The sequence below is a fragment of the Aedes aegypti genome, chromosome 1, assembly GCF_002204515.2.
Source record: "Aedes aegypti strain LVP_AGWG chromosome 1, AaegL5.0 Primary Assembly, whole genome shotgun sequence".
Lineage (NCBI taxonomy): Eukaryota > Metazoa > Arthropoda > Insecta > Diptera > Culicidae > Aedes > Aedes aegypti.
The window spans coordinates 122,037,380-122,062,828 of record NC_035107.1 but is presented as its reverse complement, the minus strand read 5'-3'; the positions used below and the strand labels follow the sequence as shown (position 1 = coordinate 122,062,828).

The 25,449-nt window shown below is 37.2% G+C and overlaps 1 protein-coding gene across 12 annotated transcripts in view; it reads left to right on the top strand.

Annotated features, from left to right (window-relative positions):
* The first annotated feature begins 2,790 nt into the window (after positions 1-2,790).
* LOC5578655 (fibrous sheath CABYR-binding protein) overlaps positions 2,791-25,449 on the top strand; it is a 58,866-nt gene continuing 36,207 nt past the window's right edge. The window contains exons 1-3 of one of the 12 annotated variants that reach the window (XM_021846763.1): positions 2,791-2,984; positions 10,592-10,668; positions 10,765-11,064. In XM_021846763.1, the coding sequence (XP_021702455.1) occupies positions 11,053-11,064 (12 nt within the window). In that variant the 5' untranslated portion in view covers positions 2,791-2,984; positions 10,592-10,668; positions 10,765-11,052. Of the gene's footprint in view, positions 3,060-10,439; positions 10,669-10,764; positions 11,065-25,449 lie in introns of all 12 variants that reach the window. The other 11 variants (XM_021846759.1, XM_021846791.1, XM_021846770.1 and 8 more) reach the window with 11 other exon arrangements.

Sequence of the window (25,449 nt, the reverse complement as noted above, 5' to 3'; positions counted from 1 at the left end):
ATTTCAGAGTCAAAAAAGCTTGCATGGCCTTCGGTCAATACCGGCGAACCTTTGGTAAAACTTGGGGCCTCAAACCCAAGTATATTAAAGGATTTACACAATGGTTGTTCGGCCAATATTGGCTTATGGATGTCTTGTGTGGGACAAAATTGTCCTTGCTCCAAGTGATCTCACAATTGCTTGTCACTTCCCTTACAGAACATTTACCAAACAATTCCCTTCACGGGAAGAGTGGACGTCTGGCTATTTGGAAAGAAGTATGTCAAACAATATAGTATGTTACACTAATGGCTCCTTTCTTGAAGGTAGAGCTGGTGCAGGTGTATATTCTCGTGAGCTAAGGCTGAATCAGTTTTACTCACTTGGTAGAAACTGCACCGTTCTTCAGGCGGAAATATTTGCTTTTATGTTTGGAGTTCATTCAGCACTTCAACAGCTCGTAATGGGTAAAGTCATATACTTCTGTTCAGACAGTAAGGCTGCTATAAAAGTTCTTGCTTCGGCCAACTCAAGGTCGAAGCTTGTTATCGCATGTCGAACTCAAATTGAGGAACTGAAATCAGTCAACTCTGTAAACCTTGTATGGGTACCTGGCCATTCTTCCATCGCTGGAAATGAATAGCTCGCGATGGAGCATCGCATGACTTCATTAGCCCTGAGCCTGCTATTTCAATTTCGAAGTGCTTCAGATAAATTGTACATTACTGAGCCATCTCCAAGGGTGGCGAAGTATTTATCAAATCTGTCAAAGCAGAATTACAGTCTTTTGGTCAGAGCGTTGACAGGCCACTGCCGACTCAACTATCACATGGCAAATATTCAACGTGCTGACTCATTTGTGTGTGATAGTTGTGACTTCGATTATGAAACTTCGTATCACCTGATATGTAACTGTCCAATTTTCACGCAAATGCAATTCCAATTACATGCTCTCATTTCACTTATGCGGTCTTCCCTCTTCAAGGGATCCCACTCCTATTTCCTCCCATCTTTTCCTTCCCTTTCCTCTCCCATCGGGTAGATGATGAAATAGGCTCAAATATGGCGATGGCACAAATCTCCCAACTGGTGGGGAACGTGCCTTTGGAGCCGGCTTTCTAATACCTGATACCAGTGGGAGGTGGATTGTATAAACACACACTTACAATACCAGATGAAATCTATGTGAAAGTTTCCTGGCGAATCCTTTGAGAAATTACTGGAAATTTTACTGGAGGAATTTATGAAAGAACACTAGAGACATTCCGGCAGAAAATCCTTTAGAAACTCTTGACAAAATCCCTGTAGAAATATCCCTACAAAAATTCCTGGAATAATCCTTTGAGGAACCCCAAAGGTATTCCTTGCAAAATTCCTGAACGAATTGCTGAAGGTATTTCTGGTGCCGTATCGGAACTAGTCTGGTAGCAAACAAAATTTCTTTTTCGAGGAATCTCAGGGAAACCGCTTGTGGAATCCCTGGAGAAATCGTTGTAAGGATTACTGTAAAGATAATCTTGGATCTTGTGGCTCCTGTACATAAGGCTACAGCACGTGCACCGTAATTCTATTTTTAACTGTATACTTCCCTTACTCTTTGGTCCTTTCATATCGAGTTATGGAGAGTTGACTGTGTAATCATTTTTTTTTCTAATTTGACTGTAACGGAAATGATATTCGAATATAATAATTTTATGTTCGGGAGGCCCAGTGGTAAACACTCAGCTTTTCAGCTAGACCAGACTGAGGGACATGAGTTCAAATCCCAACGGTCAAGGATCTTTTCAGGTTGGAAATTTTCTTGACTTTCCAAACATAAAGTATCTTCGTGCATGTCAAACGATGTACATAGGCAAAAATGGTCAAATGGCAAAGTTCTCCGTCAATAAGTGTGGAAGTGCTCATAGGAACACTAAGCTGAGAAGTAGGCTCAGTTCCAGTAGGAACGTAAGGCTAGCTGTTTAGCATGGTGGTCATTTTCATCTAGATGAAAAAACGTATATTTTGAGCGGTCGCATGATGGAACTATATGATGGTTTGAAAATGTCCAATCCGGTCAAATCCAATTGTTGGTCCTCTTAGTGCTCTTATAAATCGGATAGAAAAACCATAAAATTCGAAACGTCATTCTATACATGTGTATGGACTGTTGAATATGATATATGCCAGTTAATTCGGAGACAGGTGTCCAAAATGGCCCTACTCATTTCTAGAGTTCTAAATTCTTCAATAAAAAGCTAAAACAACAAAAATCGGTTCAAAAATGAATTAATGAGGGCGTTTCAAAATCGTGGGTCATTTTTGACCCTTAATGCATAATGAGTCACTTTTTTTTGAAGCGCCGGTCCTAGAGGTCGCTGAAAGCTCCTTAGCACGAAAATGTTCGTTTTCAGAAGATAGGAAAAGTAAAAAAAAACAGATTTCTATCTCTTTTCTCTACAAAGTTACAGCTCATTTACCGTGTCGATTTGCCAAAAATGACCCCAATACACAAAGAAGGTAAAATTAATTAATAACATCTCGCGGAGAACTTAACTTCGATATAGTTTCAAAGGCCAAAGTTCGACTTTCCCATTCTCAGAAAATCCGCTTGAACAAACAAATCTCGCCCAGAAGCATCCTTTGGAGAAAAGCTCGCCGCGTGTCTCCCATTCCCTTTTGTTGCAAAGCAGACACTTCTCCACACTCGGCTCGGCACGGTCAAAACTCTCACCCGAGCGAGCGCGCGCCCATTCGCGCGCAACTTCCCAAGATACCCTTAGCGGGTAAGTAACTTATTATAAAAGAAGGTAAACAGTCATTCTGTATCCCCATTTGTGGACTTACCTTGCTGGAGTAAACACAAACCGAGCGTGGCGACCGGCAGCCCTGACGAGAGAGTGGCTCTGAAAAGTGCTAAGTGCTCTAAAGTGATTCGAGTGTGAGGCGAGTTTTCAGTGTGAACAGTTGGTTGTTGCCGCATTCGGTGGAGGTGTTGATTAAGCTCAGTTTATCAGCTGCTCAGCGTGAGTGTCTTGGAAAGCAGCGCACTGCTGTGTGACCCATGCGTTGTTAATCGTTTCTTGGAAGATAAACTAAAGGTACTGCTGCTGTTATACGCATAATTGTCCCATGTTGCAGAATATGCCACTGAGAAAAACGAAAGATTGTTGAATGAGTTTGTTTCTATAGTGCAAAGAAGAGACTGTTCATAATAATCAAGAAAAACGTAAATTTTGTGACAAAACTCAAAGTTAGAATGTTATGCCCCGTTGTTGTCGAATTTCCAAGTCCTACAAACTAGTGACTAATTTTGTGCTGAGCAGTGTGTTGTAGATGACTGTTCTGAGGTCTATGTCTATCCTTAATACTAGTTGCGATTAATAAGGGAGGCTCAGGAGACATTTGCCAAACGGAGCCACACGTGGGGAATTAAAGGAATGTGATGCAAAAGTTTGGGATTGGAAGCAAAGTAGTCGGTATGTGGGAAAATATGAAAATGGAAGCTTTAGAAGATCAAGTGCGAATGAGTAAGTGAGTGAGTTAACATTAGTGAGTGAAGTATGTATGTAAAGAATCGACCTTACCAAAAGGCTCGAGAGAAATTCTTCAAAATTATTTTCAAAATTTTATTTTGAATCCTCTGCACGAAAGGCTCACTTCTCAGTCCGCAAGAGCAGATAGCCTGTCAAATGAGATATTTGCAGGTGAGCTTCGACATTTTCTCCTTCTTAAATTTGTCGCCCTCATTGAACTTGCACTTGCCGGTGAAAAACTCCAACCCTGGAATTTGCTTAAAATCGGCTTTTATATACGTTTCGTCGTCCATCACACAGCAGCCATATTTTGTCAGCATCTTCTCGTAGAGCTTCCGTGCCTGAGTTTAAGCCGTCGATTGTTGCCGCTTATCGCGGTTTGGGAAGTTCTGTGGTACCTTGTATGTATGTAGTCCAGCTCTCTTCTTTGCATTCTGGACGTAGCTCTGCGACATGCCAATCTTTTTAGCCAAATCATGGCTTGAGACGTTGGGATTTGCTTTAATCATCCGCTTCACCTTTCCATCGGTCTTTTCACTTTCCCTCCGGGAATTCCAGGTGTTTGGAAAGAATTTGTTCTCTCGACTTGCGTTGGTTCACCTCCATTTTCGTTGAATCGAAAAACACGACTTCGAGTTTGACAGCATGTAAACCATACACATCAATGAGAAAGTGTGCAAAATTTGGATGAATTGTGGTTTGTGTAATCACGTTTTTCACATATTTTGTAGTTTTAACAGATTTGTATTGATTTTATTTATTTGTTATAGTATTTGTTATTTTGTCTCATTTTATGGAACATTAGTGATGTTCGTAATTTTCAATTTTCGCTACGGAAAAGAGTCTTTTTTTGTAATCTAGTCAAAAATTCTTCAAGAATTCTAGCAAAAAAAAATGACAAGAAATTCCATTGTGATTCTTTTACGAACTTTTCAGGTATTCAACCATGTTATTTGAAGAGATTCCTCTGAGAATTCCTACGGGAATTTCTTCATGAATTGTTTTCGTACTTTTCAATTTTCATTCAAGTACTTTTCAAGTTCGTCCTGGGATTCCCATGGAAAACCAGACTCTCAGATCTCACCAGAAAATTTCTCAAAGAATCTCTATCGAAATGCTAAAAAATATCTTGAAAAATTCTGTCAGAGATTGCATTAGAAATTCTTTTTATCATTTCTCCTGGAAGGTCCACTACGTACTATAAATTCCAATTGCTAGTTAAAAGTATCCTCCAGTTGTTCATTAATGATTTGTTTAGAATTTTTAGGAATTACTGAAGATTTCTCCAATAAAAAGTACAATAAAATCTGGGAGTCTCACCAAAAATGTTTTCAAGAATACCAAGCAAGGATTCATTCCACGAATTCTTCAGAGACTTCACCAATAGTTTTTACCAAACTTTACTTTCGAAGACCTTCCTAAAGTTTCTCCTTTGCAAAAATTATCCAGACTTACTGCGAAAAAAAAGTTCTTCCAGGTGTTACTCTAAGGATTCCTCCTTACATGAATTTCATGAACAATTAAAAAGAAATGAATTTGAAAATGTTACTCATGATTTATCAGAGAAGTTCTTTGCAGAGCTATCTGAAGTTTTTTAACGATAATTATTTTTTGGATTTTTTTTAAAACTCTTCTCTTCTTAAAGAAGGAACATCCCGCATTCTTTCAAAAAAAATTTTTTTTTTTTTTCAAAATGCCGAACTGTAAAATGTTTAAACAATACTTACATTCCTTTAAAGTTCCTAGCGGAATGCATTCAACTGTTCTTTCAAAAACTCTTCCGCAAAAATACTTAAAGATGTCCCGAGTAATTTGTTCAGGGATTTCTTAGAGAATTATATTATTGTTTCCCTAAGATTCTTTCGACAAAAATATATCATTATTTTCCAGAAATTGTTTTTCTTCATACCGCAGTAACGATTCTTTTGGGAATTTTTGAAGAAATGTTTCATCAAATTTACTAAGATTCATGAACTTCTCAATATTTTTTCCAGATGTTCCATAAAGTATGCTATCTGATTCTAAAAATCATTTTTTTCCGACCGGTAGTCCCACGGTTCTTCCATAAATAACATTGAAAAATTAAAAAAAAAACTATTCCAGGAACATCTCAATATTTTTCAGGGATCGCTTTACAAATTCCTCTACGAATCACTCTATATCAGATTTCTATAAAAACACTTACAAAAAAAGGTTTGAAGAAACTTTGCTGGTAGTTTTTGAATAGTAAGCTAAAATATAATTTGGAAAAAAAACTAAATTCCTGTCGTAAAATTCAAGAACTAAACCGTCGAGTTCTTGTTAACAATGTACCTCACAATAAAGCTTTACTCATCATAGGATTTACTACAAAAAATCTTGTTCTTTTTTCTTCATATTCTGTAATAGAAAATAATAAGTGTAAAACCGTTTTGTAATATGCTGGAAGTAATATGAGTAATATAAGTAGTAAAGAAGTAATATAATCTTAGATAATATCTCCTAGATATCTCCGGGAGTAAGACGATATTCCTGGACACATGGCTCCGGGACAATAGAAAGACACGAATTTGATACTGGTACTGTTGCTTCTGGGACTTCAAACAGGTTCAACCGTAGGACCTCGAGCGCCTCAGACATTTCCGCTACACGATTATTTCCTTTGGACTTTTTTCCCTGACCTTGACTCGTTGACGACTTTCTTGACTGACAGACTTTTGACGTGTCGAAACCTGACGTGTCAGGTAGGAAATCTCCATAGTTGCAGGATTGAGACATTGCTTTCAGACTGATGATAAAATCCGTGATGGACTGCGAAGAGCGTTGCTCACACTTCCAAAATTTGTATCTTTCGGCGACTACATTGGTGGTGGGTGCGAGATGCTGCTTTAAAAGATATACCAGGACTTGGTAGGGCTTGACACGGGGATATTCTGGTGCACAAAGCCTTACAGAGACAGTGTAAAGACTGGTACCGGCGACAGTAATTAACACCGACACTTTCTTATCTTCCGCCGTATCATTGACAAGGAGGAACATTTCCAAACGATTAATGTATTCCACAAAATTTTCCCCTTCGCCAAACGGCTCTATCTGACCAAGCATGCCAGCTAGAATGACTGGAGCGGCTGCAACAGCATTTCCTTCCATTTTCACAGTGTTCGAAGATGTACCACTTGCACCACCACTTTGCGTATCAGTGTTCGACATTTAGAGGTTGCTAACACGTGTTCAACTGACCGCACAACTTTCACTTCGCGAAACTTTTTTCGCTACCTCGTCGCCAAGTTATTATATCTTCGGTTAGACAAAAACTCCACGCGGACATACTTCTTTTAAACTAACTTATTATTTGTAGAATCAATACTTGAATTGATGGATGATGACTAATTAGGCAAGACTGATCGGTTCAACCGCCGGATGGTAAAAGAGACCATTCTCATTCAACGTGGAAGGAAGTAGCCTTTAGCCATTAAAATCTAATTTGGTACTTGACTATTGGAACCTCATTTATAGTAAGGCGAGGGACACTACACTTCCAATTCTAAAATAATACGGGGATTGGAAGCAAAATTTCTAGAAAAAAAACAGAATTGTATTTTGGAAATATTTTTTAAATGAAGAATTTGTAATAAGATTTTTGAGAAAAATATTTTAAGAAATTCGCAAAAGAGTTTCGAGTAGAACTTTCAGCGAAATATATCAGTTTAGATTAGATAGAATCAATGATTTTTTGGAATTGTGAGAGAAAATTGAGCTTTGGAAAAATTAAGTAACATTTTTTAGGTAAATCCGGGAACATGTTCCGGAATCAATATGCTAATAAAAAGTAGACATAGAAGAAATATATGTCCACCAGGAGGAATTCGCTTTGAAAGTATTAACAAGTTCCACAATATTATTTGACTAATCTATATAAATAAAAATGGAATGGTGTTTGTATGTCACGAAATGGCGTTTGAACGGGTCAACGAATTTGAATGTTGCTTTCTCCATTTTGTTCGTCACGGGTTCCGACGTGTTTGTGCGAATAAAAATACCAGGATATTCACCGGGAAAGTAAGAAAAATGAGAGTGAACTGAATTGTCATTTTGATCGGCGTGAACCCCAGCGTTTTTCAACAGCCTACTTGATGGCAAGACGAAGTTTGCCGGGACCACTAGTTTACAATAGATTTGCAAAAGATCTCAAGCCACTCTTCGATATTCCTTGAGGAATTTAATTACACTAAAAATTTGGAAATAATATCGAAAAGTTTTTGTGAAAAATTGTGCTACAATGGTAGATTTGTAACAATTGTTCCTCACCAGGTTAATTTTTTCTATTCAGGTATCTGATAAAAAATTGGTTATGTTTAGGTTCTCTGAAAAATTCCCGCTAAGTATTGTCTGGAAAATTTCTTTAGCAATATTTTACAGTAACAAGAAGCTAATTCTAACTGTAATCAATTGATAGACATCCGGACTGTTGAGCTTTCGGTTGTTGCGTGATTCACCAAAGTCAGAACCGCCACGCTGATGCTGTGTAAGACAAGCGCGGTTGTCTCACTATAGTTGAACAACATAAAATAAAGTAACAACTGAAGAGGTTTTTATCAGTAGCAAGACTCATGTACATTGATTCAAAAGATTATGCTTTATGGTCAATTGTTTTTTTTTCTTATAATTTTCTTCTGCTCGGGTAGTAATGCGATCGTTAACAGAAAAATGAGAAATGTTGTAAATTATGCCTAGGGAATTCCAGCTACACAAAATGTTGCCGTTCATCTGCCTGGTACGAGCCTCAACGATTCGTTTGCGCGAAGGGCAATTCCAAAAGTGAGACTTATAGTTGCTCCCACAATTTGCTCTTACAAACTTTTTGGTATTGCTGTTTGCGTTTAACGAGCAAATATAACTGGGCTTCAAATGCGGCAACACAAAGTAACCAAAGGATACTAAGCAACCATCATCAATACCACCGCCGACCTAGCACGGAAAATGAATCGTTGACATCGCCTTCCTTGTTAAAAATCATACCGCGTTTGGTCTTCCCGCATTTGATATTTGCATTTCAAACGCACACAGCAATATCTTCATTCATAGGACAGACGACCTTAGCGTGAGAAGAACCTCCGCAAATCATGCATTTAGCATCCATACGACAATGTTTGGAACCATGACTCCACTTTTGGCACAGTGATTAGGAAATTTCATCCAGATCTGGAGCATAAGTCTAGCTTTTTCTAAAGCTCTAATATTATTTAGATCACTTTTGTTAAAGTGAACTTAAAAATATTCTTCAGATACCGTTTTGACTCATATTCCGAACACTTAAAGCCAACAGTGACTTCGAATGCATCTGATAGACTTGAACTAGCTTATATTTGTGGAAATTTCCATTTCTTCACAGAGTATACCTGTTAGCTGTTGGGTGTGCTGATAAAATTGTTTATTTTAAGTTGTTTGGTATTGTTTTAACTTTTACGTATGGAATAAAAATTTTGATTCAAATAGAACACTGTGTTAATTCTGTCTCATATTCCAAACACCTTGATTCGAATTACGAACAGCACGAATAAATCGTATTCAAATGAATAATTTCGCAAATAAATTTATCTGAGCTAGTTTTACTGGTCTCAAACTAGAGAATCATCACTACTCCAGAGGTATAAAATACAAAGATTAAAGACGTTTGTAGATTGGAAGACGTTAAAATTGAATTGCAATTGACTGCCGTTTCCTTGTAATTTTAAGACATATTTCAGCGAAACATTTCAACCACATCGCCATACAAAAACCAAGTGTTCGGAATATGAGCCTGTTCGGAATTTGAAACAAAACGGTAGTCCTTTCCAACGAGTGCCAGATTGGGTTCCCTTTTTCATAATGATTTCTTTAACTGGGGAAAATCCATTTATGATCTTGTCAGGTGACTTATACTGCCGTAAATCGCAAGTCAGTCCCATCTGTAAAAAGTAGGCATTGATAAAATGGGGTGTGAAGTTTTCAAACTCGTTTTCCATACAAATATTCAAAAAATTCCAGAGGATTGAAACATGTACAAATTTTAATGAAACTTTCACAATTTGCTTTTCACTACGATATCTTTCCGAGAAAAATATAAAGATAATCAAAACATGATTCATTTTTATGTTTCACGATGCGGAAATTTGTAGTGGGACTGATTTACTTTTCATTATGGGACAATTTGACTTGGTGTTTTTTCCTACTTTTTCAAAATAAATCTTATTATCTCATTAGGGCAGCTGAAAGAGCATTGGAAGATATGTTGAAAACTGAACTCAACTAATTTTTGACGAAAATGCAGATGGGACTGACTTGTGATTCACGGCAGTATAGTCAGTTGAAAGACCTTTCAAAACGACCTTGATCAAATTTTCACTTTTATCGTCATAAGTGAAAAACTTGTGCTTCTTCTCTTCAAGATGTTCAAGAAGATAATCGCGATCTTTAAGAGTTTTCGTCAAAACGCGACAGTCTCCTTTCTTTGCGATTTGGAAAGAAACCTTGATTCCCCTAGCGGAGTTCAAGATCTCCTACCTAAATCCTCCAAATTCGGAACAACTGACCATGATTGGAGGCACCTTTTGTTACCTCACTTGAATCAAAGAACCTGGGCCAGAAGCTGCTTCGATTTTATGTTCGGAAAATTTGTCTAAAGCGTCATTTACAGACTATTGAAATTTGCGTTTATAGTACCTTGTTCAAGTAAATCCAGTAGCGATACAGTTATGCGTGGAAACCTAACAAAATGACAAACAGACTCGACATGCATTAGTTTTGCAACAAAGTTTACTGTGATTTCTAAAAATGTGCGTTAAAATATACTTTTTGACAATAAATCGACAATAAGTAACATGGAACAATTATGCGTATAATATCAGGTTAGCCTACCAAGCAACAGAGTTATAAGTGTAAGTAATAGGTCGTCGCAAGCTCGGATCTAATAAGTTCTATCCGCAGTGTGCCAAAATCAACGCGCAATCACACACATGAAAGCTTTAAGTTAGCGTACGGCGCAGCCTGAGAGCTTTACATCACACATAAAAGTGCATGCAACGATCAGCAAGACACTTGAAAGTCCCACGGTTATTACTGTTATTGTGTTATCACAGAGAGACTTGGTCCAATCGGCTGCGCTTGAACCTTAGTTAGAACCGGTTGAAGTTATTCTGAAGGTATAATAAAAGAGGTGTGTACCGTAATGCGGGGTAGCGTTGATCAGTTTATTTGATATTTCTTTAGAAAATCATTTGTAAGCACAAATGTTGCATGTTTTGGATTTTAGGACGGTACCCCACTGATCAATCTTACCCCGTTTCACGGTACGTGTACTAACCAGTGAGTTCGGGCTGCGTATGTGAACTTGGAAAAGGTGTTGGTCCCATTCGAACGCCCCGTTGAAGTTACTACAGATCGCGAGTGGGTGCTGAGCTGAGTAGAGCTGATTGATCCAGATAGATTGGACGCGCAAGTGGCTCAGTAAGGTTCTGTGCTGTGAGCGCGTGCGCAAGTTTCTGTGAAGAGAAAAAAAAGTGATTAGCCGGTGGCAGCTGGAATTGAACGATTGCAAACCATGACAACCAAGGTAAGCTATCTAAAGCTGACTAATGCTATTAATAGCAGCGCGAAGCCGGATTTGAAAGATCGGGACAAAAGATTGATTAGATTTTGCAGTGTAGGAGAGCGAACGGCGAAGAAGTTAATTCTCATGATCTTTGGCAGTTGGTTCCGCATGCTGGGAGTAGCTGTGGTTTTGATTAGTGATTTCTTATTCAACGAAAAAAGTGACAACTCTTTGTAGGTTGTTGATCTTATGGTAGTTTGTTTGTAAAGTTATACGCTCAGAACATTGAATGTAATCAAATTCATCTTTCCCCAAAAGATGCAGCAGTGTGCATTTGTGTATTTACAGTATTGGGTACCTATATCGACGTTTCGTAATTCTGTAACTTCACTATCAATTGATCTATTTTGATTTCAGGAAAAATCACAAATGAGTTTTACTTATTTTTAGCATTCCAAATTTTGAGTTCGTTGTTGGTTCGGACTTAGCTACAAATTTGTTTGAATGCCTAGGATATTTCAAAATGAAAATGATGAGAAATGCAAGAAAACTCATATAAAATTTGAAAAATCAAAATTGAATTAATCTTTCTGGCATAATGTATAACCTGATTCAATTTGGAGACTATTGCATTCAAACGCAATAAACGATCAGTTTGTAAAGTAAGTTCAGAGGTCAATAATGTGAAAGCACTTGTGAAGTACTGAGCTACGAAGCAAATTCTTATCTGGTTGGGACTAGCGTTGGGCGATCTTGAATCGATGTTCCAAAAATCGATGTTTTCATTCCGATTAATCGATGTGTTGAAAAAATGTTTGGGGCAACTGAAATCAAATGAATGGATTTTCTTCTTTCGATTATTTGATTCGTTTCATTTTGTTGAACTTGATGAATATTTCATAACGAGCTGATGGAAAAGAAATCAAATATTTAACTTGCTTTGAATTAGTAAATCTGTAACATTAAATCAAAACTGATTTTATTTAAAGATATTCAAATCGTATGCACATACATTTGCTCTCATTTCAATCTTCATAAACTCTCATTCGAATTTGATTCGAATTGAAAACGGCGATTCGAAGGATTCGATTCAATCGGTGAATCGATTGAACCCAAATGTAAATTGATTTAGTAACATAGATGTCTTAAACAATTTTCCGAAAGCTAGCTGGGACATAACGACAGGAAATAGAGAAAGGATAAAAGGATCCCCCATGAAAGACCACGAGGTTTATGGATGGCTCCTACAGTATAGTCCATAAAATGCGCAAATAATGTGAATTTTAATATGGAACACACAAGCATTATTTTCAATGTTTTTGTAGATAAATGTCAATTTCGGTAGCTGTTAATAATTCCGAAAGGAGTTCAATGCAATGTAGGCTCGTTTTCATATATTTTCACTGTTCTCCGAGAGTCACAAAGAGCACATTATTATTGCTGACTATAAACTTTCCTCTATGCCAAATCGTACCGTAAAACGGGGTATAAGGATTCATCAAACAATAATCGTAGAACATCCAGAGACGAACCAGCTCAGGGCTTAAATTCTCTATAATAAAGCAAAAAAAACCAAAACGTAGAACAAATTGTTTGTAAGCATTTGGAAAATTTAAAATTGCATATTTTTTATATTCGAATACAATGTTCTCGATTCCAACAAAAAGAATTTTACATATATATCAATTTTGCTAAACTGGTTAACAGAAATTTTGTTATTAACCCCGCACTCCCAAATACGAAAAAAAAATCTGTTGCCTGAGATATTTAAGTGAGTTATGGCTCCGCGTTTGGTCCCCAAGGCATTTTGGAATATCTTCGGATCCAGATGAGCAATCATTAATACACATATTCTTAAACTAGAAGGGCTTGTGAAAAAATGGTGCAAAAATTAAAATATGAAGCATCTTCTTCCAAAATAATTACTCTGGCATGATAACCGGGTACCTGTGGCAATGCGGATTGCATTGATAATGTGGGACCCACAGCATACTAAACTTGAGGTGAATATGCATCGAAGCCAATCCTCTAATTTTCAAGAGCACATATATAGAAAACCTGACAACCGTTCGCGCTGAAAATGTGATCGATTGGTCACCACCAGTGAGTTCAATTTTCAGTATAAACGGTTCTCTAGATTTGTGCTCTTGAAAATTCGAGGTTTGGCTTCGATGCATATTCACCTCAAGTTTAGTATGCTGTGGGTCCCACACTATCAATGCAACTCGCATTATCACAAGTACCCCATTATCATGCCAGAGTAATTATTTTGGAAGAATTTTCAACTACATTATCAAGAAGCAAATGTACGTATGAACAACTTCAAAAAAAATTGTTCATTTGAATAAGGCAAACATAGATAAATACAGGTTCATTGTTTTTGACACGATCAATTGCGGTTATTCAGGATCATCAGTTTAGGCTAAAGCATATATTGATCTCCAGCACTCCAGATATCAATACCTTCTATCATTCGACATTGGTGAATGTTCGAGACAAGTCTTGTGAAGAAACTCTTCCCATCGTTTACGTTTTCAAGCTTCCATTACAAAAATATTGAATAAAATAGCTGGTCAATTTAATATGCTTGTAAGTCCTCTCTCGTAAAGGGAATGGGACTGATTAAAATTATATCAAAAACCAAAAAAGAGACTAGACAGCTTGAACCAATCAAATAATAAATAAACTTTTTATTATGAATACTAATAAACTAATTTATCATGAAAAATGAAGCAAACAGGCTCAGATTCAGGATTTAACTTAAAGATTATGTATTAAACATTTTAATTTCAAATTTACAAAAACAAATGTTTAGTTTCATTTTTAGATGATGCAATTCAATTTTCAATGCAGGATCACCAATACGTCAAAATTTCCTATTTCTCACGTTTTCAAACCGGATCAAGAATTTAATATTATATTTAATGATAACAGGTTCAAATTTCACTTCATATTTGGTTTTCCAATACCCTTTGTGTTAATGTCAAACGCCGAGGGCATTGTTAATATTGGCTAACGTTTGCAAAGAAATTGTAATACTGAGATATATCGATTTATATATGTATTCAACTGGGACAAAGCCTTCTTCTCAGCTTAAGCCTTTAATATCCAAATATTTATTTTTATTTTGTTTTTAGTCAATTTATCGAAAAAAAAATAACTCGCGATAGTGTGTCATTCGAAAGAGTCAATATCCGAATACGATAAAAATGCTGAAGCCTAAGATATTTACGTGGGTTATGGCTACGTGTCGGTCCCCCAAGGAATTTTGGAATATCTCCGGATCCACATGACCAATTATAAATATCGACGTATATTCTGAAACTAGAAAAGTTTTTTGGGAGCTTGTGAAAAAATGCTACAAAAATATCAAGAAACAAAAAAGTTATCGCGATTTGAATATTATTTTTAGCGGTAAAAAATGCAGCTACCGGTTTCGGGAACTTTGATAGTTTTGAAGTTTTCGACAACCTTACCTTTTCCTTAAGCGGTATAAAACTTTTGTCCCGGAAGCTGTAGTAATCCGCCTTCACAAAAGTTTCATGCAAGAACGACTGATTCTTTTACTCTGCGAGCAAAATTTGGCACACTTCCCCTCTTGTTTGGACGTCATTCAAAAAACTGCAGAGCATAAGGTAAAAAAATAACATCGTAGCAACCAATTTACATACACACAAATTTCAAATGCAGCGCTTCAGAGTTTTTTTTCATGCATTTTCAACAGAATTACATCAATTTGAAATCGACCAGCGTTCCAGTCTTTAAATGCGGGGTTGGGTATAAGAGGGTTAATGTGCTTTTGAACACTTTCAGTTATTAACTGACAGCTTTCTTTGCTAATTGTGGCAGGTACAACCAAGAGTCTATGAATGGAGAGTTGCGCGAAGAGACTTCTTTGAATGGTTGTTCTTCTTCGTCTTCGAAAATAGCCCCTATCTGTTTTGCTGGTCTGCTCGATAGGTAGACGGTTTGACAGTTCGATAGGTAGATTTGGTTTCACTGTTCGCGCAACTCTCCATTCATAGACTCTGGTACAACCATACTCTATGTCCTTCGAAGTCGAGAAAATTGAAAACCCGGAAAGATCCTCGACCAAACCAAACACACAATCCGCTTGCTTAATAGCTGCACGTTTACCGCTACGGCTATCTGATGGCTACTGACGATGTTTTCTAATTGGTTTAAGAATTGTCAACTTCACTAAGTCTTCTTCAAATAGATGAACCTGGTATCTGAAAAACTTCAAAGTCAAATAGTCAGCTATGAATGTATGTTTTTGCAATCCCGTTGCATATCATCCTAACATTTTATGGAGAGCACGGTGTACAATATGAAGAAGGTGATATATTCCAGAAACTGATAGTTACTCGATGATGTCATTCCTATCCACCTCTAACTAATTTGTGAAAAAATGATCTAGTGGATCGGATGGTATATGCTACGATAGAAATGACGTACAATGTTTACAGTCAAACTTGATGTTTACACTAGTAAAGAGCCTGCTTTGTTAATTTTGTTTGCCGCGATCCTACTGGCCTACTTTTCATATCAAAAGAATCAGTACTACTCTTTTCGGTGCTGGAAAGTAGCTTTTGTCAATACTGTTTCAAATGTCTGAGTGTCTTCAAATGCCATCCATATAGTGAATAAGAATTTTCCAATAACTTGCCAATTAGCCACAAATTTTATACCGTTGGTGGTCCGGATTTGACACAAGGATTTTTTATTTGGAAACGGAATGTTTAGCTGGCGAAACGGAGACTGTAATAGAGTCAGCCTTATCTATCTATATAAATAAAAATGGAATGGTGTTTGCATGTCACGAAATGGCTTCAGAACTAGTCAAAGGATTTACCTGATTCTTCCACTGCTGCATTTGGCAATGGTTCCGACGTGTTGGATAAAGTTTGGGATTAGTCCCCGGAATAATTGAAATAAAAAAACGAGAGAAAACTAACCTGTCACTTTGAGTTTTCATAGAATTTTCAACAGCCTACTTGATGGCAAGACAAAGTTTGCCGGGACCACTAGTTACTTATAAATCCACGGCTGACAGTGGGTTTTCTTGTGAGATGTTTGTGATCCCAGACACAATCCGATTATATTGGCATTGGCGCTCGTCCTATTCATCCCACTCAAAGAGCTTCGTCAAATAAATGTATGACTCGTGCTGAAAAAAAAAACGTCATGTTCAACTTGTTCCATAATTAACTATTGCCTACACGGTTCAAATGAAACGTGTAAGCTTCTGTGATTTCTGTGTCACATAATGGTCACATAATGCTTACAAACAATCTGTTCTACGATCACTATTTGATGAAGTCATAATGAGTTCGTCACTTATCCTTAACAGCCTAGTTATAGTAGAACATGAATTCGGACTCAAAGCTCTTAGCGAAACCCATTTTTACAAACTGGGACAATTTTTGTAATCTAAGTCAGAAATTGCCATGTAGCGTTAAACGCCTAGAGGTATGCAACGCCCTATAAATGTTTTGTAATTCATTCAATTTTGTTCGATTTATACTCCATTATCTAGTTACCTCAAAACAGGAAACCGACTTTCGATTACACTGATAGGCAAAATAAAGTGCCCACCTTACCAGTTTTCGAGTTTCTCTCATTGATTTGGTTCAAATTAAACTTAACACACTTAAATCTTTTTTGATATTCTTTTAAAGTTGCACTTACGAAATTTTGATAAAAAAAAAGAATTTTACTCAAAGAAAAAGAAAATCGATTTGTATTGAAAAAAAAAAAATAGTGACAAAATAAAGTGCCCACTTCCTTCTTGGCCCCAGAAAAGATGATTTAAGAAAAATAAAAAGCAATTTAATAGTAAATGTGTCCTCCTTTGGCCTTAAGGACTTGGTGGAGGCGCTTCGGCATGCTTTTCACCAGGTTTTGTAGGTGCTGTGGTTCTAGTTCTTCCCAGGCGCACTCCAAGGCCTCAAAATATTTTTTTTTGTTGGTAACACCAGTTTTGTCAACCCTTGCACCGAGAATCGCCCACAAATTCTCGATGGGGTTGAGGTTTGAGCTTTGTGGAGGCCATTCCAGCGGTTTAATCCGACAAGACCGGAAGAAAGACTTGATCTTCTTGGCAGTATGCTTCGAGTCGTTGTTCTAGAGAAATATGAATTTCTCTTCAAGGCCCGTCTGGATCAGCGAAACCTCCAGATTTTCCCGCAAGATGTTAATGTAGGAATCTACCGTCATTATTCCGTCGATTTTCACGAGGCTTCCAACTCCACTCCATGAAAAACACCCCGGGCCAAGAAGGAAGTGGGCACTTTATTTTGTCACTATTTTTTTTTTTTTTTTCAATACACATTGCTTTCCTTTTTCTTTGAGTAAAATTCTTTTTTTTATCAAAATTTCGTAAGCGCAACTTTAAAAGAATATCAAAAATAAAATATCAAAAAAGATTTAAGTGTGTTAACTTTAATTTGAACCAAATCAATGAGAGGAATTCGAAAACTGATGAGGTGGGCACTTTATTTTGCCTATCAGTGTATATGAAAAATAATATATCCATACAAAATAAATATTTTGGCAATCTATCAAGTGCAATCGATAGCTAGCATACCAATACTTGTTTTAAATATATAAATTGTAACTCTTTGAAACACAATGCATAAATATTGAAATTTTCTTAGAAAAAAACTATCAAAGTTACCCCGTATTACGGTATTTAAAATCTTACATAATTTCGTGATGGTCGCAACATTTTAGGTTTTCAATTGACACCCAGTATATTGCCGTAAGACGTAGTTAACGTCAAAAGCTCTCTATAACGACATTTTTCGGTCCCTTGAAAAATTTTCCAATGTTGTAACCGTTTTCTATAACGACTTTTCCCTAATACTACGGTCCCTTGCAATGTCGTTATAACAAGCTTCGACTGTAATGCAATATTTAAAGAAATAATGAATAGTTAATTTCAAGACTTGCGATGAAAACGCCTAAATATAGGCAATTTCCTAAGGGAATCCCTTATATCTAACAGAAATTATTTATTTCAACCGTATGAGCTAATTGGTACGAGTTTAGAAGATGAAATCGGGCTCGGCGATATATTTTAAGCATCTTTACAAACTTTACTTACTTTGAATAATGCCGTTGTCGTCGTCGCTACCTACATGTAAACGCATGCTAGAGCGAACAGAGTATCAACTTGTCAAACAAAGAGCTAAAACTAATCAGCAACAGCTTTGTTGATGTTTTGATTTGGTAAGAAATTGTTGATCGAATCGAAATACGCACAGAGAAAACTGCAAAAATGCTACCGCCGCCCGACCCGAGCGACGGGAACCTAGGTAAAACTTTCTTTGCCATTTATCTCCGTTGAAAACCAATCATCCAAAATTATAATTGATAAATAAATAAATTAATTAATCAATTAATAGTAACAGATGAAATGTTTCTGGTTGTAACTCTTTTACGTCGAATGCATTATTGTGACCCTGAAAAGGGTCGTTTTGTTTGAAGTTGTGCTGCAATTCAATTTAAGCGCGAATACGACGAGTCAGCTGGATGTCCTTCGGCATGATGCTGACACGCTTGGTGTGGATCGCGCACAGGTTGGTATCCTCAAACAAACCGATCAGTTCGGCTACTCGCTTCCTGCAGGACCATGACCAGGATTGCCTCTACATTTCCCCGGATACCACGACGAAGCATAAGAAGTTCTTCATGGTGGGAAACTTCTTCGAGTATCAAAAGGAGATCATGCCAATCATCGTGACTGGCAACTTTAAAATCGATTTGAGCAAAGAGGAGAACATGGAGCTCGTAGACTTCATGGAGAAGTAGGTATGTACCTCAACGTCAAACTGGCTTTGGAACCCACTAAAGCAACCAATCTTAGTGGATCATGCGTGGACCTAACGTTCAACCGGAATATTTGTTTGGGAAGCAAGAGTTACCGCTCATGCTTCTTCTTCCATCGATCGATTCTATCGGTGTTGAAGTGTTACCCGAACCAACCAAATAATAATACACAATGCTCATAATAGATCAGAATTGACCTGCAACAAATAGTATGAAAATTGATTAGATTTTTAGCAGTTGAAATCTTTTATAAGTTCGTGACGGTCTCAAGCCAGGAAATAGAAAAAGCTAACGTTATCCAACGTCAACTTGGCGGTTGTATCTCGGAAATAACCTCTTACTTTTTCAAAACGATGTCTAAGAAGGAATACCACCACTCAAGACATTTTACTCTCGTTTACGGGTCTAAAAAAAATCGAAGGCATATGTTCTAACAAGGACCGGAAAGGAATTGATAAGTATAATAAGTAGCATTTGGAGTCAGTCTGTTAAAATTATATTGACGGCTTTGTCATAGTTATTACTGACTTAAAACCAAAAATTCCAACCCAAGTTACCCCACAAATCAATAAAGATATTACATTTTTGACACGCTTCCCAATACATAATTGTTCTAAAACTCAACATTTCAATGCGTCCATGATCTCATAGCGGTTTAACCGTATTACAAAATAAAACATGAATAGTTGGAGGGCATTAGCTCCCAGGCCGTGTCGAATGTATATCTTTCGGCATACACGATTACTCCCACGCAGTTGCTGTTGGTCACCGCCTCGTTCCGTTAGTCACGCTTAATCTAGTATACTAGGCAAAGAACCTTTAGCCAAGCCCGGGGCGGATACTTCAAATAGAACACCATAAAGTCGGAACGAAATCAACAAGAACAATGTTTGTAGAATTAATTGAACGTGCAATGATATGACGAAAATCTCAACCGAGCTAACAAATGGTAAATTTGTCCGTTGAATGCTAATAGGTTCTACAAACAAATCGCGCACTCAGATGCCGGTAGACAGCTCTTAGACATCGACACCGTGCGTACGATACTTTATGTTCTGTTCAGTCGCTGCACCTATACCTAGTAGCGGAAAACCGCTTGGCTACCAAGACCGCAACTTTGTTTTGAATGAGTGTGCTTATTACAAAAGAATAAATCAAAACTGCCCGTTTATGACTCAATATTTTGTGGTACCTCCCAGCAATCAATTCAATCCGCTTCACAACCATTCAACCCTCTCGGGCAATGTTTTATTCGTACACGATGTACGCTGAAGGGCTTGTTCCATTGATTGGTTTATGTGCTATCGATAGCGTACGGTTTTCGTTGAAATGCGTCATCTCTCGGTTAACCCTTTGTCTATGTGCTTGGGGTCAATATGGCCCAAAGCACTTTGAAAGGCTGACTAACCAACTAGGGCTAACTTTTATGTAGGTGATACAAGTTTAATATGACTCCAATGAACAAATAACGTAACTTTTTTTTTACAGACTGAAGGTAAATGGCGGCTTTTCACAACATTCGAAGTCAAGGTCCAAAGTTGTAAAGACAATGTAGAGCTGCTGCCACATTTTGAAGTATTACTTCAAGCAACACATCTCTTTCTAGACACATAGCTACACCCAAAAGTCAGACCAATTTTCGGCGTCATCCACCGATAAGCGCACTTAACTGACCTGGAATCTCCAAGACGATGAGCACCTTCCTATTCCGCCACTCAACAGAGTCATTGTGTCCCGTCACTGCGCTTAGAGGTACCTACTCCGCTCTCACTTTCAATTGCAACTTAACCTGGTTTTCACTCCTGCTACGTTTATTCATCGAACGTAACAACACAAGACGTGGTGATCATTCATCGCAGATAGGTAACCATTGTTTATCATTCATTGAAGGGTCGATTTGAGCAATTGCATTCCTTGGGTTGCATTCTGCTGATCTATCCTCACCAGATGAGCGCCACAGTGGCCCAGAACTGACCAAAGGTAAAACATTCAGTTTGATAATCTTTCACTGATATTTTTCCTTGATTTATAATAAAACCTTATCAAATATTTAGATCCATTGGCGTACAGTTCGAATTTTTATATCATATAAATTTTAAAGATACAGTAAACTTTCCATAACTCAATATTGAAGGGACCATCGAGTTATGGCGGTTTGGAGGTTTCGAGTTATAGAACACAAAAGCAGTGCAAATGCGCTCCAAGGGACCATCAAAGTAGCCATGAATACCAACCTTTACCATGGTTCTGTAATTCAATATGTAGATACCAAGTATCGAGTAAGAGAGAGTTGGCAGTATCATCTATAATAACCCCTTTTTGATTTTCAAATTTCTCAAATGTTGTTCCTTTCAAACTGTTGTTTCTGTACCAAATCTCAATCGAATCTAGCTTTATCTGTCTCACTTGAAAGAATAAACACCATTCTTTGTTTTGTTTTGTTTCAAATCATATTAAATTGTTTACCTTTCGAGAAACAACTAACTAATTGGCCGAACTGCAAAATGTTGGAAAATGTTGTAAAATGTTCCTTAAATTTCAAATTTTGTTTCAGTAATAAATTCGATCAAAGTACTTTTCAAAACCATGTTTTGTCGATGCCATTTGCTTTTCTGGCCAACTTTTGTATGAAGTGCGGCCACTGTAAATCGTGCTGTTAAGTTTCTTCAATGAAGAAATGAAGCCTTTTTCTGGTCGTCGTCGTCGTCGTCACCGATCGGTCGGTTCACGATCAAAGCCAGCCGTCGTCCGTCAGTCGGCTCGGAAATGTCGGGATCATGCTCCTCGGTCAATTATATGCATCCAAGCGGCGATGACCTGGATATGTCGAAGCTGCACCGCAATCAGAGGCTCGTGAGGAAGCTCGAAAAAAAAAACAATGGGAACGATGGCTTGATGCCAAGCTTCAAGGTTGATTTATTGGCTCCATGTTATTGTCGGGGGAAAACATGGATCGAATATTGAAACATCCCACTAGCACAGCATACCCGTCAATTCAATTGCTGTTCCATTCGCATAATTTATTACAGTTTGCAAAAGATCAAATGCTCTTGATCGTTGTAATCATCCGATGCTCTGGATCATGCCTTGCTTAGCCTAGTAGTTATAAGAACAAATCTTCAATTATTGCAAGTATGAAGAAAAAATATCCCAATTTTTTTGCAATCTAATACAGATAACACGCGGGCTTCGTCATTTGGCGGAGAGGCCTGTGTCATTCGCAAACAAAGATTTTTGACAAACCTGAGGTACCGCCGTGCGGGGTGACATTGGGCCTAGGGGGTGACATTGACCACCTCTTTCGTTGCATCTTATGGCTAGCAGGAACGTCAAAAAACTAATTTATGACCATCTATTGGCTATTTATCACGTATTCTTTAGGCTTGACATATTGTTTTCATTGTTCTGGCATTAGCTTGATGTAAAAATATTGGCCCAAAGTCACCCTTATGGACCAATGTCACCCCGCCTTACGGTAACTCAGGTAAGTCAGATGTTAAAATATTGTATAATATTGGCCCCAAAATGCTGCCTTGAGCAACACCAGCTCTTACAGGAAGCCTTTCAAACCTAGAGTTCTGATAATTAACCTGAAGTGTACGATTTGACAGATAATTTTGGATTATTCTAACAATGTACGTTGGAAATTAAAGTTTTTTTGATTTTAGAATCAAACTTTCATGCCAAACACTGTCGAATGCTTTTTATATGTCTAGAAGAGCAAGACCCCGCAGCATAGCCTTCAGATTTGTTGGTACGAAAAGAAACTTTAATCAAATTTGTGACACCCAAAAGTTAATGAGTGCTCGAATGTCTATGGCGGAATTTAAACTGTTCATTGGCAAAAAATTGAATTTTGTTCAAAATGATCTTTTCGAAAAGTTTACTGGTGAAGGAAAGCAAGCTGATTGGACGAGAGCTAGAAGCTTCGGCATAATTGTGTCCGGTTTTAAAATTGATACAACATCGGAAATTTTTCATTTGTCTGGGAAATATGCCAACTGAAAACATTCGTTAAATATTGCGGTTCTTTTGAAAAATTTCCGTTCTGCGATAGCCGCCAAGTTCTACTGCAGCTGTCAAAGTTCTACCACAGGCTTGAAAATCATTGTATCATTGAACAGAACCATCTGTTCAAAGTATGCTAGTATGGACCAATGCACGAGTTCACTTATTTGACTTTTGAGCGGTGCCGAATTCACTCGTTGCTATGGTCACGTAAATAACACGGCACCGCTCAAACGTCAATTAGTGAACTCGTGCATTAATCCATGGACCGATGCACGAGTTCACTAAATTGACGTTTGAGTGATGCCGAATTCACTTGTTTCCATGGTCACGTAAATAACACCGCTCAAACGTCAACGAGTGATCCATAGTCCAAAGCTTTGAAAAACAAAAGTAAACAACAATCATTAGCGTGGTTTCCAAGGTATAAGGTGCTTTGTGAAAATCCGTAATGTGACAGCTGCGGTAGCTTTCTGTTTAACCGTAGAACGGAAAGTTATCTCCAAAATTGCCTTATATCAACCAAGAATGATAAGCCACTTTCTAGAAGTTTCTCGATGAAGATGTAGAACATTCCATTGTCTTCAGGGATGAAGGACCTTATTGATTTTTTAATCCTAGTTCTCACTTCTTCCACATTGATCTGCCAGTAATTTTCTAAAACTCACTTGACGAGAGCGTTCCATTTGTCTTCTCCTCACGTTTTGAAAATGGATCAAGAGTTTGATATCATCGGATATAATAACGAATTCAAAATTTACTTCACAATTTAGTATAGCAATACCCTTTGCTTCAGCAATTGAATTAGTTAAAGTTTTTTCAATATAATGTTTTGTTTGCAAAGAAATGTTAACATCAAATAAACTGAATGTAGAGCTGATAGGATTGAGAATCGCATCATGGGATATTAGAAATCTAACGGAGACATGATCAGAATCAAAATATGCGTGAGCAACCAGTTGGAAACAAAGGTGACTAGAATCAGTTAAGATCAAATCAGTTCTAGAAAGTTTTCTAAAAACGGAAAAAAAAGAGTTGGGCTACCAGGGTATCGAATTGAGATATATCCTAGCACTCATCAAACCATTCGAATTCCTTTGCGAATTATTCCATGCACGATATTTGGCATAAAATTCACCACTGAAATTTATTTATTTATTTTTTTTTTTGACTTATTGCGAGTCAATGTAAGCAAGTTTAAAGCAAATTAGCTTGCTGTACAATGTACTGAGAAGGCCAATATGCAGCTATATAAATGTGTTTACAACAGAAACACCCAAAGTTTGGCAACAAAGGTGAAAAACTGGTATCAAATGACGGAAAAAGTTGATGTTGTGTACGCCCATGAATGATGATAGCAACTCCATTACATGCTCTATCCAGGTGATCTTTTAGAAAACAAAAAAGTTTAGATCTATTTTGAGTTTTGATTTCAAATAAGTTTGAGAAGAAGCTGTTCAGCGGATCAAGTGGCGCTAGTAAGCATATTAAATTGAGCATTTTAATCGTATTTCATCTGGTGATGGATAGCAAGATCGGGCGTTAGTAAGCATGCATTATTGAACATTTTAATCAAACATTATCTTGTTATCCCTATGAGATCTAAAGATCAAGATCTTAACCAAAGTTGTTCAGGAAGTCAAGGACATCCGGAAGGCAAACCATTTGATTCGAAATTTTGCCACTTGGTGGTGCTAGTAAGCTTATAAAATGAGTATCCATCTCAAGATCGAGATGAAATAGAAGTTCCAGTCTGCTTGGTGATATATTGGCTTTTCAGTCTTGACAAAATTAAAAACTTTTATTCTATTTTGTCCAAAATAATATAACAGTTTTTAATTTTGTCAAGACTGAAAAGCCAATATATCACCAACAAGGAACTACAGTCGAACTACCAACGATACAGGTTCGAGTCTTCAACAACGTTGTTTTGAAAGTGAAGGATATCGGAAAACAAATAGGTTTGTTTTTATGCTAGGTTACGCTAGTAATCATTTAAAAAAAGAACATTTTAATCAAGTTGTTCTTGTTATTCACATGAGACAGAATGATCGAGTCTTCGACAAAGTTGTTCAGGATGTTTAGAACATCCGGAAGGCTCCACTTGGTGCTGCTAGTCAATATGAAGTAATTCGCAATTCTGAATTACTTCATATTCACGTGATTCTGGTCTGAATCACTCCTTTTTGAAGTAATTCAAGTATGATTGAATTACTTGAATATAATGTGACTCAAACCTGATCCATTTCAATCAGACATGAATCACTTGGATATGGAGCGAATCATTGAATCATTGGACTGTGAAGTAAATTAGCTCAAATAATTTAAATCTGAAGTAAATCATTCCTGAATCGTTTGAATATAGAGTAAATCACAGTTAAATCACTTGTTTATGAAGTGAGACTGGCCTGAATCAATAAAATATGAAGTATAACACATCTGAACCACTTGAATATAAAGCGGATCAGTCTCGACTGTGTAGAGATTACAATCTAAGTCATTTGAGAATTTAAAGAATTAGACCTGAGTCACTTATACAAAACTTCAAATTCAACTTAATTATAT